The sequence below is a fragment of the Mauremys mutica genome, chromosome 3 (assembly GCF_020497125.1).
Source record: "Mauremys mutica isolate MM-2020 ecotype Southern chromosome 3, ASM2049712v1, whole genome shotgun sequence".
In the NCBI taxonomy this organism is placed as follows: domain Eukaryota; kingdom Metazoa; phylum Chordata; order Testudines; family Geoemydidae; genus Mauremys; species Mauremys mutica.
In genome coordinates, this window is record NC_059074.1 from 123,027,882 (window position 1) to 123,047,336 (window position 19,455).

Below are 19,455 nucleotides of genomic sequence, written 5' to 3' on the forward strand. Positions count from 1 at the left end.
ATCGTAAAAGTAGTGTTTCCGATTTTAACTGCTATGTCTTCTGTTGGAGTTGTAATGACTATTTTCATCATGTGACTGTTGTACTACATGCTACAAACTGCATCAAACAGATAAGGTTTCAGTTTCCTTTTCAAGAATTTTAATTTTGAAAGCTTTGAAAGCACCGTAATAAGTCTGAATAATGGAAATGTGTTGTTACTGTCTAGCTATTCTTGATCATGGACTTTAGTTCTCTTAAATTTTGCATTTTTAATTTAATGTGATTATTTCAATAACAGGACTTGTGTAAATGTGAATTAATATTTTTTTCACAACTTTCAACTTAGTTCCAAACTCTAAACAATTTTTCAGTGTGAACCTTGTAGTAGATTTGGCACTTCTGTGCTGCTGCCTGATAGCATAAGGGGCAGGTACATCCCTGACGCCCCTTGGTTCCTTCTTACCACCTGCCATTGGTAGTTGGAGTGTGTTGGCTTGCTATTGCAAGTTGTCTCCCACTCCAGGGAGTTTCTCTCTTCTATAAATAGTTAATTAGTAGTACTTGTTAGTGTAAGTTAAGTATAGGTTTTCTCATCTTCTTTAGCATCTTTGGGTGTCGGAGTTTTTGTTACAAGGGGTCAACACCTGTTATCAGTCTCTGGGCTCTAAGCTCTGTGCCTGCTACAAAAAAATGTATGCCTAATTCCAGATGCCTAAAGTCCCTTTTTGAGGGTCACATTGGAGACCTTTGCCAGATCTTCAGGGACTTAAAACCCTGGACACACAAGTCTAGCAAGATGAGACTGCATCATCTCCTTGTTTGGTTCATTTAAGTATATCCGCCAGATTTCCACTGTAACAGTATCATCAGTCTCTAATCTGTCAAGTTTCTCTGAAACCACCTCCTTCTTCTGTAAATTTGCTGCCTTTCTGAATGGTCTCTTCACGTGTGTTTGCTATGTTTAGACCAAGTCCACCACTTGCTGGTCTTCCCTCATATTTAACCAGCCATCTTGCATTGATGTCTGATCTTGTAGTTCTTGCTTCTAAATTTTCTTCTTTCTTTACTTAAAGTCACAGGTCCACTGCTAAATGCCCCCCCCCTCTCTCTCTCTCTCTCTCTCTCTGGAGGAGAATATCAAAGACCAAGTTCTTCAGTCAATTATTTAAATTATTCATTTGTGTTGTGTGATGTTTACACCTTTCTTACCAAGTTCATGAATTTTTGCTTTTCAGTTGTTTTTGACATGATCACTGATAGATGGTTGCTGTTTTTTGGGTGGCAAAGATGAAAAGACTAGTCTTGAATGAAGTTTACGATGAAGAACTCCTGGAAGGCCTGGAACAGGATCTTAAATGATCAAGGAGGGAAGTTTTAGTGATGGTGGAATTGCAAAGTCTCTCTTGCAGAATCACCAAAACTCACCAGTGTTCTGCTCTTGAAGTTCAGTGGACATATGGATTCATTCAGTAGGACATTTGAACTTGAAGATTATTGCACTTAGACTATACGTGGGGTCATATCAATCTTGCCACTGAACAGCTCTTTACCGTGTTTAGGCTTTACATTAGAGAAATGAAGTTTCCATTACTTTAGTCAGTTTAGTTGTTCATGTCACTTCTTTCAACTTTAGTCATGTTGAGTCAGAAAAATTCATAAACTGTTCACCTGTTTTGCAGTATTGGTCAGCAGCAAACCAAGCCAATCTAACAGTTGAGTTGCATGCAATCTCCTGTTTTCAATATTAATCCTTTAATATTGTCACTGCACCTTATCTAACTTTTAGAATGTTTAGCTTTCATTTGCAGATTATAATTTATCTAATGTTCCTAATACAAAAACATTTCAAATATGTCTATAGTAACTCTTCAGAGTCGCGTACAATTGGGGGGGTGGGATTTTCATTCCCACACTTTTTTTTTTTTTAAAGGGCAACTATTGGACCTTTTATTTTAAGGCCGGGGAAGGGGGGCGGGGGTGGAAAGAAACCAACAGTCTTCACAGATTTAGTTGTCAGTAGGAATGTAGTCTAGAATACTAAGTCTTCAGAACTTAATCACCATGTCAGTTTCTGGCTCTTGCAGAAAACCAGTTTAATTGTATGATGTGCATTTTGGTGATTTTTTTTTTTGAACTCTTATATTATTGTGTACACACACAAAGGATTTTGTTTCAAGGATACCTCTCTCCTGTGTTATGCCTGGATGGCATAAAGGAGTGATTTTTCTTTGGTTACTGATATTAAAAGAAATATTAAAGATTCTTCCTTAATAAATGTTCTATTTGCGTAGATAACTCCAGAAATTTTACAAGTTAAAGGTTTGACAAGATTAATTTAAAAAAAAAAAAAGCTGATCCTTTTCCAAGGGATGTCAATTTGAAAAATCTTTTGTTTCTGAAAACTTTGTACTTACAAAAGTTACATTACTATACCTGAAAGTAGTCAGCATAAATAATTTTTCAGTTTGTTTACTTTGTGCATTTAATACTTTGCATAGACAGCTTCACTGTTTCTCAGTGCATTGTTGTATTTTCCTTTGGAGAAAAAATAAATTTATAAACAGAGGAGCTGAAAAACAAGTATACTATTTAAAAAAAAAATTAAAAACAAATCTCAAAACAGTCTATTTAAATGGTGCTCCATGAGCAACTTGAATAATTTTATATTGGTTAACTTAAAATATTTTATTGCTTAGTTACACAAGGAGACTCTCCCTCTCTCCACCTCATCACCATAATATCTCATGCCCCCATCACCATAATAGCTGCGTGCTTTATAGTCTTTAATCCAGTTATCCTCACAACAACCTGTGAGGTAGGGAAGTATTATCCCTGTTTTACAGAGAGCCTCTGTGTGCCTCAACACTCTAAGTGACTTGCTTAATGTAGCCTTATCAGTTATCAGAATTATAAAATTATTTATTGGGATACAACAGGCACTAGTCACAAAACAGGATTTTTTCCCACATGGCTACTTAGAATTAATTAAGAAGATAAAATTGACGTACACACAAACTTTGAGCTTCTGTTAATACAGACATAGATAATTAAAATTCTAAGGAAAATCAGTATACATCAGTTTAAAAGTAAGATAGGTACAGTAAAGTGGCTTCCTGCATTGTTTGTTCTTAAAACGCTATGGAGCTTTTTTGAAACAAAGATAGAAGGAAAAAAGCACCCAAGCATGGCTTGGCTTCATACTCAGATGTCCCATATCATCCCCCCTTCCTGTTCCAACAACATACACCTCTACCCCTATATAACGCTGTCCTCGGGAGCCAAAAAATCTTACCGCATTATAGGTGAAACTGCGTTACATTGAACTTGCTTTCATCCGCTGGACTGCGCAGCTCCGCCCTCCCTGCCCCCGGAGCGCTGCTTTACTGCATTATATCTGAATTCGTGTTATATCGGGGTAGAGGTGTATTTTATACACCTTTTCCTATTCTACCTGCACATGTCCACATATTTTTATAAGGTTTCAACCCCTGCCCATGTGTGGTATTCTGGCTAACAGTAGTTAAACTTTTGACTAACATCTGTTTTCCGTTGATTAATGTCCCAATAGTTTCAATATGTGATTACTTTATTGCAAAAATCCCTTATGATGCTATCATATGTTTGTGGTTTACCTGTGTATCAGACAATGCATTGCTAAACTATCACAAGATCTGTATTGCTAAATTTTATAACTTTAGGTCAGGAACATAATACACATGCTAACTTATGTCAACTTCCAGTTTCTTCTGGGCCTCACTCTAACTAAGCCCTTAATACTTCATGCTTAAAACTTACAACCAAGCCTATTTTTAGTAATATTTTTTTTCTACTTGCTGTTACAGCTTCAGTAACTTCCAATATTATTTCTATATACATGCTTAGAAAATAGATTATATTTTACCCCAGACCATATTTCCCCCAGGATTGGGTCATGGGTCAACAGTCAACCACACCATGGGGACACAGGAAATTTGTGGTGCAGCAGAAAATTGAACCCAGGACTTCTTAGTTGGAGGCTAATTCCCTAGCCATTGGATCATCCTGCCTCTGAGTCTTGAATGCACTGTTTTCATTTTAGCTATTGATCAGTATTACCCAATACTATTCATTTAGTGTAGGAAAATCTCCATTTCAGAATGCTGTTTGATATTTAAACTTTCCTCAGCTCAAAATAATTAGGAAAAAAATTAATCCTATGATGCAAATTCAATCTTCTGAATAAGGAAACTAATCTGGAATATAGACCTTTTGATGCTTTTATATCCTTCACTGCATAATTCATCATTGACTTTAACTCACTCATTCACAATTGGTGTTCATGTTGTTTTGCTGAAGTCTAGGTTTGAAGTTGGCGCTGCTAATTTTTATCCCTAAAAGAAATGAATTACGACAGCAGTTATTGTAGGCTCAGTTTGTGTGCAAAGGGAATGCAAATAGAATACTGACAGTTTAGAAAAATAATAAATAAAAATCCTTCATGTGGTTTGGTTTGAATCAGTATGAGAAGTATTCTAAAATTACAAGAACCTGATTATAATAATTGCACCATTTTTAGTTTCCAGATACTATAATTATCAACCAAATACCCAGTATGGATTACTGTCAGAATTCATTGTGGTGATGTTTGATAATTAAATCATGTTGAATGAGTAAAATTTATTTTTATCTTTCTGGAACCTTTACACCTAATATTTAAATGGTATGATAGATTAACTGCTCTTTTTTTCAAAGTTCTAAAATTTTGTGTACACATTTTTTCCTGGACTTTTAGGAATTTCACGACACTTTTCCACCTGAGAGCAGTTCATTTCCTAAATCGATTGTCTAGGTAGAGATTGCCAAATGAGGGGAATTTTTTTTTCCCCACAAGTATCAGCATGGACACTAGTATATAATTTAAAAACAACAACAAAAAAAGCTACACGTTTGTGTATACACTTCCCAGTGACTTTCATGAAGTTAGGAGGAGAAGTGTTAATGCTGGAAAGTTGTAATCTTTAAGATAAAATCAGTCATACAAGATATTATCATGTTTAATACATAATATACGTTTTTCCCCTCCCCACAGAAATTAGCAGAGTACGGAAAGACATGTATAACGACACATTAAATGGTAGTACGGAGAAGAGAAGTGCAGAATTACCAGATGCTGTGGGACCTATTGTACAGTTACAAGAGAAACTATATGTGCCTGTAAAAGAATATCCAGATGTAAGTATATCTTTTTTTAATTCATAAACTGTTGTAGTTCTCTGTAAATGTATATTGCATGTGATTTACTCCTTTGGATCACAGTAAAAGCTTCTTTTGAACCCATAAGTATTGCTTTCTAAAAGGAAAGTTTATCTGAACCTTTTATGGTTGGGTGCATTAGTGGGGTGGGGGAAGGTAAAGGTTTTGAATATCAAAATTAAGTGCAGGTTATAATTTTAATAGCTCCAAGATTGGAAGGGTCACAGATTTTACTCTTTCTTTGGGTACTATCAGCATAGAGCCATGCTGCTCAGAATGCATGTGCGCTTGGCAGGAGGTAAAGATCCTCATGAAAGAAATGGCTGTTTGGACCATGTACATCCTTCTCCTCAGCTTATATGAAAAACGTTTACTTCTAGCTAAGGGCTTGTCTACATTTACAGTGCCGCAGTGATGCTGCTGTAGTGGTTAGTGAAGATGCTACCTACACCAACAGGAGAGCTTTTCCCATCAGTGGTGGAGTACCTATACTCTGACAGGCAGTAGCTATGCTGACGGTAGAAGCCCCCCCAATGACATGGCACTGTCTACACTGGGAGTTAGGTCAGTAAAACTATGTTGTTTAGGGCTGTGAAAAATCCCGAGTGACATGGTTATACTGACATATGTTTGTAGTACTGACCAGAGCTAAGAATCTGTGTTCCCATCTTCAGATTCTTCAGATTGGATTTGAAACCTCCAGTGTTAGGTCAAATGAAAATTTGGAACACTTCTTCTTCTTCTTGTAATTTAGTAATTTGTTTTTGATTTTTTTTTAAAGCTAAATTGGTAGTTAGTCATTAGTTCTGCACTATTTTGCAGTCTAGTCAGTGCATCTTCTCTCACATCCACTTTATGGATGACCACCTTTCCAATCCTATTACGATGATAGCTTTTCTTTTTATGAGGCTGTATGCCATAGAATTTGTTTGCTCAAATAGATCCTAGAAATCGTTTAGCAAGGGATACCCGAATTTAATTCCACCTTGTCCCCTTTTTCAAGGAACCGTCTGATTAGACTCAGGAAAAGTACAAAATCATATCCTTCCTTCCAATAAGAATAATACAGATACTTGAGTAGTAACAGCATTACTTTATTTTAGCTGTTTCCTCATGCCAAAGAGATGGAAATATGCCCCAAAACCCCCCCAGAAGGAGACCAACAAAAATTATGGAATTAGTATGATATATGGAGATCATAGTTGCTCATTCTGTTTTTTATATTCCCATCCCCTTAATACTGTCTCTGTCTTGTCTAATTAGATTGTAAAATCTTCAGGGCAGGGTCTGTTTCATTTTCTATTTATACACTGCCTAGCACGTTGCAGCTTTCCACTTTTGAGCTCCCAAAGTGCTACTGTAATACAAATAGCTTATGCCATATTGGACCCAAGAAAACTGAACAAATACATGTAAATGTTCAGATTTCACATGACTCTTTTCTGACTCTTCTGCATCTCAAAGGACCTTTTTCAAATACTTGGTAATGATTTCAGAACACTTAAGACTCCTCAAGTTGGGCTTTCATACAGTGTGTGCCTAATTTCAGTCTCTAGGTCTTGATATCAAACATGAGACGTCTATAAACTCAAGCTGTGAAATGCAGAGGGACTGTCCTGGACACAGTCTGCAATTGCTTACCACAGTGCTAGGTTCAAGAAATTAAAAAGTGAATAGTTTTTCTGAAATCTTAATCTTGCAAAACCAGAAGATTCTTCCTGAGAGCTCTAGGCTTCAAGGGTTTCTACACTTACATAAATAACAACTTTTACATGACACCGTGTGAAACCACTATAAAGAGTTAAGAATCTGTCCACTTTTGTAAAGTTTCACGATGTGTGGTCACTAGTGACCATGTTTCAGAAGACAGTAGACTTCTTACAAATGGTCTAAACTCTGTTTCTAAACCAGTATAGTTGTAGTGGTACAAAAATTGACAAAGTAGTACAGCTCCCTAATGTGGATGCAGATATACTGGTCTAAGGATGCTTATATCAGTATAGCTTATTTACAGATTTTACAAGAATATGTTATATTGATATAAGCACTTCATACCAGTATATTTGTAGCCACACTAGGGAGTTACACTGTGTCTATTTCTAAACTGATATAGTGGTGCAAGACCAGGGGTGGGCAAACTACAGCTCGGAGGCCCAGTCCAGCCCATCAGACCTTTTAATCCGGCCCTAGAGCTCCTGCTGGGAGTGGGGTCTGGGGCTTGCCCTGCTCTACATGGCTTCCAGAAGCAGTGGCATATTCCCCCTCCGGCTCCTACGTGTAGGAGCAGCCAGGGGGCTCTGCACGCTGCCCCTGCCCCAAGCACCGGCTCTGCAGCTCGCATTGGGTGAGAACCGCAGCCAATGGGAGCTGCAGGGGTGGTGCCTGTGGACGGGGCAGCATGCAGAGCTGCCTGGCAGGCACTGCACTTCTGCGTAGGAGCCAGAGGGGTGGCATCCTGCTGCTTTCAGGAACTGTGGCGGCGCCACCTGCAGATGGGGCAGTGCGCAAAGCTGCCTGGCTGTGCCGCCACATAGGAGCTGGAGGGAGGACATGCCGCTGCTTCTGGGAGCTGCTTGAAGTAAGCACTGCCTCCCGGAGCCTGCACCCTTGACCACGCCCCAACCCCTTGCCACAGCCCTGATCCCCCTCCCGCCTTCCAAATGCCTTGGTCCCAGCCCAGAACACCCTCCTGCTCCACAAACCCCTTGCAGGAGGGTACCTTCAATTTTCCTTCAGCCATCAACTGTAATTTTGATAAATGCTTCAGGCATGTCTCAATGGTGTCACATTGGCCTGTTGACAAGAGGAGGCCAGACTTCATATGGTTTAACTTTAAGCTTCCACAAGTCAGTTTTGACAGACAACCAACTCTCATATGTTATGGAAATATACAGGGAGGAGCTTGCTCATGACCCCTGTTTGTCTGACTTTGGGAATGGCATTTCCTGCATCATACTACCACCATGATTCTTCGTCTTCCTGACAGCCAGTATCTAAACAAATGACTTGAGCCAAAAATGTGCTGTTTCTCTGTAATTTCAGATGTAGGAGATTTTTCCAATAGTGATATCACTTTGCAGCATATGTTCTCAAATACTGCGCCAGAAGCAGCAGAGATCTTGGCTCCTTGAGTAGTGTCTCAGCTTATTGGTTTTGGTTCCCGTTACTATGAGCAGAGCCTCAAATCCTTCCACCAATTAATTCATTAAGATAGTCTGTTAGAGAACCAGAGTCAATTTTTTTAGTCTAGACCAGAAATCTGAGTCTAGCATCCTGGGTTGTGATATGCTGCACTAAGTATTTCATTGCGCCTAAGGAGTCCTAACAGCTTTTTATAAAAATCTGTTATGCCTTCTACTTGGAAGATATAGACTATACTGCATTGAACTCCACACTCACTTTGTGTGATTCAGCACTGAGAAGTAATTCTGCAAAAATTAAATTGTGGGAATTCTGTGTTTTTTCTCTGATTTTCAGTCAGATGTGTTTTGGTTTATAGGTAAAAAGTTTTTTTACTGTTTAACTGTCAACCCTGGAAAATATATACCAGAACTGAGAATTCAGCAATGTTAACCTTCCTTCTGATGTATTGTCACCAATAACAAGTTTCTGCTTTCTCCTTAAATCTGCTGTCAGTGACACCTTTACATCCCCAACTGTCTTCCATGGGTTTGTACAGGTGTAATTGATTTTAACTTGGTAAATGATTGTTTATGCACAAAAAGGGGTGGAATTAACTGTCTTGCCTAAAAGTCTTGGGGAAACATTCCATTATTTCCAAAGCAGCATCTTCAGCATTTTTTCCTTTTCTTTATGGAGACGGCAATATGATCTGGCATTCAATTAATATTTTTATGTAACTTACTCTGTATGTCAGATGCCTAATTTAGGAGAACAGTTCTCCTAATCTTTCTGTAATTATTTCTTGTTTAAAAACTTCAAGTAGGTAAGCTTAATCAACTTTCATTCATGGCAAAGAGTTGAATGGCATGTTGCAAGGTTCTGTAATACGAAAAGGGAACGAGCAGTGAGGTAACAATTTCAGATAATGCTCAGTGGTACCTAACCAAGCTAGATGAATGAGCACTACAAAACACTATTGTAGGTCAGAGTCAACATTGAGAAATGAAAAGTAATGAATATAGGATGGAATTATTTGAATGACTTTTACTCCTTACCCGGTTCTGAATTAGCTATAGCGATTCAGGAAGAAGGCCTAGACATCCTTATGGACAATTCAATGAAGAAACAAAAACAGGAAGTATTGGTAGTGGAAAATACTGAAAATACAATTCCATTATATAAATCAGTGGTAATCTGTTCTGTATAGGTTCTGGTACCATTCACAATGCCTTCTAATAATGCTTTAAGTGTCATGACTAACGTCTGTTGTGGCTGGTTCTTATAATTTTCCCCAGAGGGAGAAGAATTGTGTGCACTGGAGTGTTTTGTTGCTGCTAAATATCAGAGAAGGCAAGGATGAAGTACACCTTGCACCTGGAAGAGGAAGGTGGGGAGGTTTGTGATGGTCTGTACTTCCGGTGGGAGTTCATTCCAGTGCCTTGGACTGACCCCCAAGAAAGCCCTGTCTCCTACGTAGAGGAGCTTTATTTTTATGGCAGAAAGTTTCATTGTGCTAGAGGAGTGGAGCTGTTGATCGTGAACTTCATCCCGGAGCTTTAGGTGATCTTTTGGATAGACTGGATCCAGGCTATTGAGTGCCTTGAAGATTATTATTCAGAGGGAAACCAATGTAGAGAGCATGGGACAGATGTGCTTATGAGTAGCTGAGGAGAGATGCTATAGTGTTCTATATTAGTTGCAGTTTCCTTAGTGCCAAAGGCTTTATGTCCAGATATGCTACATTGCTGTAGTCCATTTGAGAGGTGGTGGGAGTGTGTAAAGGAGGCTAGGTGATTGTCTACTAGAAAGAGATGGCGTCTCTTAGCCAATGGAGATCAGGGAAAAGCGTTGCTTGTGGGTACTGCTGTCTGAAAACTTAATGTTAGGAAGGACTCTGGGAGTATTAAGCTACAAACTGAATTGACCAGTTGTGTAGGTGTATCTTTCAGCAAATGAAGAGGACACTGTGGCTGTAAAATCTTGGTAGTGCTTTCTTCTGCTCACCACCTCTATTTTGCTTGGTTTCAGCTTCGGCTAGCTTGAGTTGTCAAAGCAGTTTGTCATTGTGGCAGTGACATAGTCATATTTGCTGAAGAAAAGGTAGAGCTGTATCGTTTGCATATTGCTGGCACTTCACAGTGTCATCTGACCACTTCACCTAATGGCTGTATGTACATGTTGAATAAGACGAGACTGAGCAAACTGATTCTTGTGCGACTCCACAAGTGAGGACTAGTGGTGGAGTTGCAGTTTCACATTACTACTTCTTCAGTGTGTTCCTCCAGGAAAGACTTTCACCATTTCAGCATGTTCCCTGGACCTCTGCCACCTCTCGGGTTGACAATATCAAATGTAGGGATGTAAATATAATTTTAAGATTAACCGGTTAAACGATTAAAATCATATCGTTTAACTGGTTAACTGATTAAAGGGAGAGGGGCCGGAGTTGCTCTGGGAGGGCATGGGGCCAGGGCTGCTGCTGGGGTTGGTGCGCCGGCCCGCCCAGGGCTGGGGGTTAACCGGTAAGACTAATGCTTACCGGTTAATTGTGTAATTGTTTACTATTTTATATCCCTAATGAAATGCTGCAGAGAGATCTAGGAGGGTGAGAATGGAGATCTACCTTTCTTCCACTGACGACAGGAAATTATCCTTCAGTGCCACTAGAGCAGCTTTCATCCCATAACCCAGAGTGTAACCAGGTTCTGCTGGGTGTATAAGAGATATTAGCCTTAATCAGGTAAGCTGGCCTTTGGTAGTGTCTGAGCTTATGCAAAAACAGTAGGTTTGAAACTGGGTGGTAGGTAGTTAGGACTGATAAATCCAGAGTGAGGTTTTCAGTGTTGGTCAGACTATTGTTTGTTTGAAAGAGGAAGTGAAGATTTCTTCCTTGAATGAAGCATTGGTTATTTTGATCATGAGTGATACCAGTTGCCCATGACTCTTTCACAAGCCAGGGAAAATACAGGTTGGATTCATAGATCTTGAGTTGAAATTCCTTTAGGGTGTCCAGTTATTCTGTATGTGTGAGCATACTGATTCCAAGAATGCCAGCAGGTTGTTGGTTGGTAGGTATAAGTGGAATGGATTCTCACAACTAACCTGGTCTGTAGTGTGTTCAATTTTGGTCATCCTTTATTCCCCACCCCCTTATTTAAAAAAAAAAGTAGAAATAAATGGGCTTCAGAGGAGAGTATTGAGTGATTACCAACATGAAAAGTGAATCGTTTGGTACTACTGATGAATAAGAAGGGACATGATAAAAGCATAGAAAATAGTGAGTGGTATGGAGAAGGTAGACCAAGCACTTTTATTTATCCTTTCTCATAATACAATAACTATGGGACATTTTAAAGAGCATGAAAAGTGGCAAATTGAGGAAATGGAATACTATCCTGAATACTGCTAACTCTTGGCCTTAACATCATGTGACAGTGAAGTACACCATGACATTATATGCACAAGTTTTTGCCACTTACATGAATAACACAGATATCCGGAGTTGGCAAAATATGTCCGGAGGGGATTTTTTTAACAAGAGTATTGGAAAGGATCTAAATCCTCATGCTTCATTTAAACAAACCAAACTGTTTTAACTAGTGAAGATTAGGAAGGAACTTTCTCCGAGGGTCAGTTAATCCATATTTGCCTTATGCAGGGTTTCTTGCACATTTTAATGCAGCTGATACTGACTACAGTTGGAGACCTGATACTGCACTAAGTAGGAATTGCCATACTGGATCAGACCGATGCTCTGTGTTCCTAAAGTAACTTGGTCTGCCATGACTAGAGACCTAAACTAACAATTCTTGAAGGAGAAATAGATTAATTAGTAACTCTACAATCTATACAATGAATGAGATAGGGAAATAGGGTTGGGAGTAAGACATGCCTTTCCTATTACTTCCTCATCTCTAATATGGATTCTGATTAAGCAGCACAGACTTGGAGTGGAATGTGGGCTATGGGGGGAGGAATAGCTCAGTGGTTTGAGCATTGTTTTGCTAAACCCAGGGTTGTGAGTTCAATCCTTGAGGGGGCCATTTAGGGATTTGGGGCAAAAATCTATCTGGGGATTGGTCCTGCTTTGAGTAGGGGGTTGGACTAGATGACCTCCTGAGGTCCTTTCCAGCCCTGATATTCTATGGTTCTATAATCTTGTAATGAATGTTGAGTTTAGTAATGGACATGTATGTGGCTCTAGTGACCAGCACTTTCTGGAAGGTTGTGAACTTTATACCAGAAGACAATATGCATACTAACGATCTAATAGAACTACAGTTCTTTTATATGAAGATATCAGACTATTTTTTCTGTATTTATAAGTTAGAAACTTTAAACTGCAAGCCCTCTATTAAGGAGCTGCAATAAAGGTTTTACTTTGAGAAGCAGTAAATGAGCTGCCTGAAGCTTTCCTTTAAATTCTAGTTTTCCAGTAAACACCGTGAGTAATGTAATTATTGGATTTGTAGTTCATATCAGAAATTATAAAAATGTAATATATCCTATGATTGAAATATCTACGGCTGATGTTTTCACGTTAAGTCTGGAGTGCAATGAAATGTAACTTCTGCAACACTATGCTTTCTTTGAGCTCAAGAATTTGGGATTTACCACTGGGAACCATCATTTCACTGTATAAAATGCAGTTTTAAAAACACAATGCTGTGTATAAATGCCAGCTCATACTTTAAAAGCATGACTTCAGTATCATTCTGTCTTAGAAGTGTGCAGTAGGTGAATGAACTGAGTTCAGATCAGATTGATATAATTAACTCATTCTGTCACTATAATTTTCTTCTGATTGTCAATCATTTATCCCTTACATGGACATAAAGATTGTTAAAGTTTATAGATTTGTAGAAAAGGTTTGACCAGAGGACGATTATATGAGGGGAAATTGAATCATTTTATACAAAATCCTAGTTAAAATTATCAAGTTATAATAAATAGCACCCTAAATACTCAACATGACATGTATATAGATCAGTATGCTGGATACTGAGACAATACTATGGCATAGTTCTTCTTCGAGAGATGTCCCTGTGGGTGCTCCACTCCAGGTGTTGGTGCGTCCCTGCGCCTTTGCTCAGAGATTTTTACAGCAGTACTTGTACCGGTCACGCACATGCAGAGCCTGCCCCTCCACCCCCCCCAAGCTCTGAGTGTACCTTAATAGTGCACGTGCGTGACCGGTCTCCTCAGTGCTTCTGTACCATCCCTGGCCTGAGACAGAGCTCAGCAGACTCATTATAAAATTTCTTCTCTCCCTTGTTCAACTTGTTTTCCCTCTTAGGTTAGCTTACCAGTAATAGTTGGATATCCTTTTTCCTTCTTTTTCTCTTAAAAAAAATAAAAAACAAACACCCTTTTTTATTCCTGTCAGTGCAGCTGCTTCCGACATGCCTGGCTCTCCAGGTTTCAAGTGCTGCTCTAACTGTAATTATGCTATCCCTCTTTCAGATGGCCATTCTAAATGTATGAAATGTTTGGGGGAGTCCCACATTCCCCAAAAATGTGCCCACTGCAGCAAGTTGAATCCAGGGCACGCAAAGACAGGGAGCTGTACCTAAAACTGTTCCTGCTGCAAAAATCTCTTGGACCAGCCTCAGACTTGGGCTCTGACTCTGCTGTACACCGCAGCCCCCCTGCTTTAAAGAGACGAAAGAAAATTTCCAAAACAATCAGTGTCTCTCACCCGCAAAGGGTATTCGCAGGGACAAGCCTTCTCCAGGGACTGCTTTCCTCCCTGGGCTGAGTACGTTTGATGCACTGGGTTCCTCTGGCGCTGTGCGAAACCCACCTGTGGCTGCAGCAGTCACGTACACCTCCAGTGATGAGGCTTCAGGCTTTCAGTTGCTTGCCTCTCACAAGGCACGGTTCGGCACCCCAGTAGAAGTGGTGCTGATGCATACTAGCCTGTCTGACCCCCTTCAGGCTCCTCTCACTCTCCTGGCACCATCAGCCTTTGAACTAGCTAGCAGGAATGCTCGGGATTCCAGTGCAGAGGAATCCTTCCTCACAACAAATTCCTCTCGCTCTGTCCTCCCCTCAGAGAGGCACTGGGGCAGGGCATTTCACACACTCAAGGGACCTCCTGGTGTCACTATCATGGGGAGCACACATGTCCTACCACACAGCCCAGGGGCTAAGGTCTTCCACCGAAGCCTCCCTACACATAAACATCCTAGAACTGTGAGCCATATGCAATGCCTGCTGTCACTTCCTCCCATTTATTCAGAATCAACATGTTCAGATAACGATAGACAACATTGCCTGCATGTTCTATGTCAGCAGGCAGGGATGGGCCCGTTCTCATTTGCTTTGCACAGAAGCCATGAAGCTCTGGAATTGGTGCCTCACAAACAACATCCAGATATCATCCGCCTGTCTTCCTGGGGCCCTGAATACCACCGCGGACGAACTAAGCAGATGTTTTCCCTGGGATCACAAATGGGAGATAAACGACACAATCATACGCAATATATTCAGTGTTTGGGGCTATCCAACCCTGGACCTCTTCGACTGTGAAGAACAAGAAATGTGTCGAATTTTGCTCCAGAGTGGGACTGGGCAAACATTCCCTAGGAGATGCATTTCTGATCTCATGAGGTCAACACTTACTGTATGCTTTCCCCCAATACCGGTTCTCCACAGAGTTCTGACAAAGATACGAACAAATGGTGCCACGGTAATTCTGATTGCCCTGTCATGGCCCAGACAACCGTGGTTTCCGTTCCTCACCAGAATGTCAATTCGCCCACCGATTTCGTTGCCCCTCACTCCAAACTTCCTATCGCAGCAACATGGATGATTTCTTCACCCCAACCTGTCCATGCTTCACCTTAAAGCTTGCTTCCTACATGGTTCTCTCAAAACGAACTAGCATGCTCTGAGCAGGTTCAAAGAGTGCTCCTGTATAGGTGATGCGAGTAGGTTGTGTTCTGCTGTCTCCAAAAGTGGAAGTGATTCACACAATGGTGTTCAACTAAACAACTCCCTCCTACTTCCGTACCTCTTCCGCCCATACTTGACTACCTATTAGACCTTAAACAATCTGGCCTTTCTTGCAGTTCCATCAAGGTCCACTTAGTTGCTATTACAACGTTTCATGACAAGATCGATACCTCTGTTTTTACTCATCCAGTCACCAAGCATTTTCTCAAAGGGTTCCAATCCTTATACCTGGACATTAAACCTCCTACCTCTCCGTGGGATCTTCACTTAGTATTCTCCTGCTTAACTCAACAACCATCCGAGCCCCTAGCCACTTGCTCCCTTTTACGCCTCTCTATGAAAACAGCATTCTTAGTGGCAATCACCTGCGCCAGACGTGCAGGAGAAATAGCAGCTCTCATGGCAGACCCACCATACACGCTATTTTTTTTTAAGGGCAAGGTTACCCTCCGACTACACCCCAAATTTCTTCCAAAGATGCATTCGTCATTCCACATCAATGAGCCGACTTCTTTCCTAAACCACATGCAAACTCTTTTGAATCCACAATGCATACGTTAGATGTATGCAGGGCTTTGTCCTTCTGTTTGGATAGAACCAAGCCCTTTAGAAAGTCTTCTAGACTCTGTCTCCATTGCAGAGCGCTTCAAAGGGACACCTATTTCTACCCACAGACTTTCAAATTGGATTTCTGACTGTATCAGACTGTGCTATCAAATAAAGAAAGTTATGCCTCCAGCCAGCATCTGAACTCACTCCACTTGGTCTGTGGCTACCTCCGTGGTTTTTCTACGCAAAGTTCCTCTGGCTGACATCTGTAAAGTGGCCACTTGTACTTCTGAACACACATTTGTTAAGCATTATGCCCTTACTCAAAGCCCCCTCTCTGATACACAATTAGGCAGAGCTGTATTATCTACTGCATTCCTACCAAAACTGAAGTCCCTACCTCCTTGAGATACACTGCTTTTAAGTCACCTGGGGAGGAGCACCCACAGGGACATCTCTCGAAGAAGAGGAGGTTACTCACCTGTACAGTAACTGACGTTCTTCGAGATGTGTCCCTGTGGGTGCTCCACTCCCCACCCTTCTTCCCTTTACTTCAGAGTTGGGGTAGCCTCCGTTGTAGAGAAGGAACTGAGGAGACCAGTTGCGCATGCATACTATTAAGGTACACTCAGAATGGGGGGGGGCAGGCTCTGCGTGTGCGTGACCGGTACGAGTACTGCTGTAAAAAGCTCTGAGCGAAGGCGCAGGGACGCAACAACACCTGGAGTGGAGCACCCACAGTGACATCTCTTGGAAAAGAATGTCAGTTACTGCACAGGGTAAGTAACCTCCTCTTCTCTATGCAGAATTTTAAATTAGTCATGAAGCACAGAAATATTAAGTTATTCTTAGGTTACCCTTATTTCTAGATAAAGGTAGGAACATATATAAAGTTACACTACTGAGATATAAATGGCAGTTTAATACCAAAAAAGAAAAAAAACAAAAAACAAAAAAAAACCCAAAACCCTTGTATATGCCAATGCAGGATGTTAACATACTTCTAGATTATGGGTGATAATCTTTATTTCTGTGCATATTAGATCACTTATAATAAAGAAAATATTTATATCTCAATTAAATTCAAACTTGCAAATTAAAATTAGTGCAACTATGGCAACCCTACCTTCGTATAGTTACGGCAAAATCTACAGGCACTTCAATCTATGGCCTGAATCTCTAGCAAATTCCTAGGATAAATTCTTCATAATTAGCCACAGTATGCTTTTAGGATACAATAAATTTGTAAGGTTAACTTTTTAAAAATGAATTTGTGTATGCACACTGCACATATGAGGAGTAAGCATGTAACTTTGCATATTTGCTTAGTCTTAGGCCTGGTCTACACTAGGACTTTAAATCGAATTTAGCAGCGTTAATTCGAATTAACCGCTCAACCGTCCACACCAGGAAGCCGTTTAATTCGACCTAGAGGGCTCTTTAGTTCGAATTCGGTACTCCACCCCGACGAGGGGAGTAGCGCTAAATTCGACATGGCTATCTCGAATTAGGCTAGGTGTGGATGCAAATCGAACTTAGTAGCTCCGGGAGCTATCCCACAGTGCACCACTCTGTTGACGCTCTGGACAGCAGTCCAAGCTTGGATTCTCTGACCAGCCACACAGGAAACGACCCGGGAAAATTTGAATTCCTTTTCCTGTTTGGGCACTTTGAATCTGATGTCCTGGTTGGACATCGGGGCGAGCTCAGCAGCACCTGCAACGATGCAGAGCTCTCCAGCAGAGGAGTCCATGCAATCCCAAAATAGAAAGAGGTCCCCAGCATGGACAGACCGTGAAGTCCTGGATCTGATTGCTGTGTGGGGCGATGAGTCTGTGCTTTCGGAGCTGCGCTCCAACAAACGGAATGCAAAGACCTACGAGAAGGTCTCCAAAGCCATGGCACTCAGAGGATACAGCCGGGATACAACGCAGTGCCGCGTGAAAATCAAGGACCTGAGACAAGGCTACCAAAAAGTCAGAGCAGCAAACGGACGCTCCGGAGCACAGCCCCAGACATGCCGCTTCTACGAGGCACTGCATGCCATTCTAGGTGGGTCTGCCACCACTGCCCCACCAGTGACCGTGGACTCTGAGTATGGGATAGTGTCGAGGGGCAGTTCCTCGGCGATGTTCGCCGATGGGGAAGATGAGGAAGGGTTTGTGGAGGACGACGCAGGCGACAGCACTTACAATACCGCTTTCCCCGACAGCCAGGATCTCTTCATCACCCTCACAGAGATCCCCTACCAACCCTCCCCGGCCGTTAACCCGGACTCAGAATCAGGGGAAGGATCAGTCGGTAAGTGCTATAAACATGGAAACATTTATTTTTTAAAAAACAGGAATAAAAAATATGTAAAAACTATATAAAGAGAAGGTCCACACATATAGGGATGGAACAGAAATCCTCCTGGGACACTTCCACGAAGCTCTCGGAGAGCAGCTCGAAAGAGTCTCTGCAGGAGGTTCCTGGGGAGAGGTGCCTTATTTGGTGCTCCGTGGAAGCACACTCTTCTGCGCCAGGCCATCCTAATGTACAGCGGAATCATTGCCTCCACCAGCATGGCAGCATACGGTCCTGGTCTGTGCAGGGATTCTAGCAGCATCCTCTCTCTCTCTCTCCGAGTGACCCGCCTCAGGGTAATCTCGTTCGGCGACTGCTGCATCTAATTAGGGCAATTAGTGTACTGTTACTATTGTGAATGCTTGACTTTTACTTTGCATAGCAATGACCTTCGTTTAACAGCCACGTGTTGGAGGCCGCAGAGGAAAAGCATACAGTGATCTTTCCCGGGCACAGCCGCGAGGGGCTGGAACAGGGTCAGACTTTATGCTTTACAGATTGCCTTCAGCAGGAGGGCACAGCTATCCATTAACTGTTAAGCAGCCTATAGTGTAGTGCTTACCAGGCCTGGCTGCTACACGGATTCAGCTGTACCGCCCCGCTTGTCCGATCTCCTGTGCAAGACCGCAGCCAATGAAAGCGTATTCCGAAATCTCGAACTTGTCCTGAGAGCTCGTGAGACTAGGTGCCCTGTATGGTCTTGTTCACAGAAACTGACTAGACTGTGTTCAGTGTTCGCAAACATGTATCTTTTCAAGGAAATCACTTCCTTTTTCCCATCACACAGCTGCGGCTCTTTCACGAACTGCCCCGGCATCCCCCTCACAGAGGCTGGCGCAGATTAGGCGGCGAAAGAAAAAGACTAGGGACGACATGTTCTCTGAACTGATGGCTTGCTCCAGAGCCGAGGCGGCCGAGCAGAGACAGTGGAGGGAGACCCTATGTCAGCACCAGCGCGCTCACAGCGAACGGGAGGACAGGTGGCGGCAGGAAGACCAGCAGGCGACTCAAACGCTGCTTGGGCTAATGAGGGAGCAAACGGACACGCTCCGGCACCTTGTAGATGTTCTGCAGGACCGCAGGCAGGAGCAGAGAGCCCCCCTGAACTGTATCTGCAACCGCCTTCCCCCGCCACAAAGTCCTGTCCCCCCCTCACCAAAAATCACAAGAAGGAGGGGCGCTAGGGGCCGTGAAAACTGTCACTCCACCCCAGCAGAGCGCTCATGTACCAAACAGCTCTCATTCCCTAAAGTATGAGAAGTGCTTCC

General features: G+C 41.8%; 1 protein-coding gene across 10 annotated transcripts in view; it reads left to right on the forward strand.

Moving 5' to 3' along the window:
• Positions 1-19,455, forward strand: part of QKI (QKI, KH domain containing RNA binding) — a 321,931-nt gene that overhangs the window by 59,651 nt on the left and 242,825 nt on the right. For all 10 annotated transcript variants that reach the window (XM_045009085.1, XM_045009083.1, XM_045009087.1 and 7 more), the window contains exon 2: positions 5,049-5,191. In XM_045009085.1, coding sequence (XP_044865020.1) covers positions 5,049-5,191 — 143 coding nt within the window. The remainder of the gene's footprint in view (positions 1-5,048; positions 5,192-19,455) is intronic.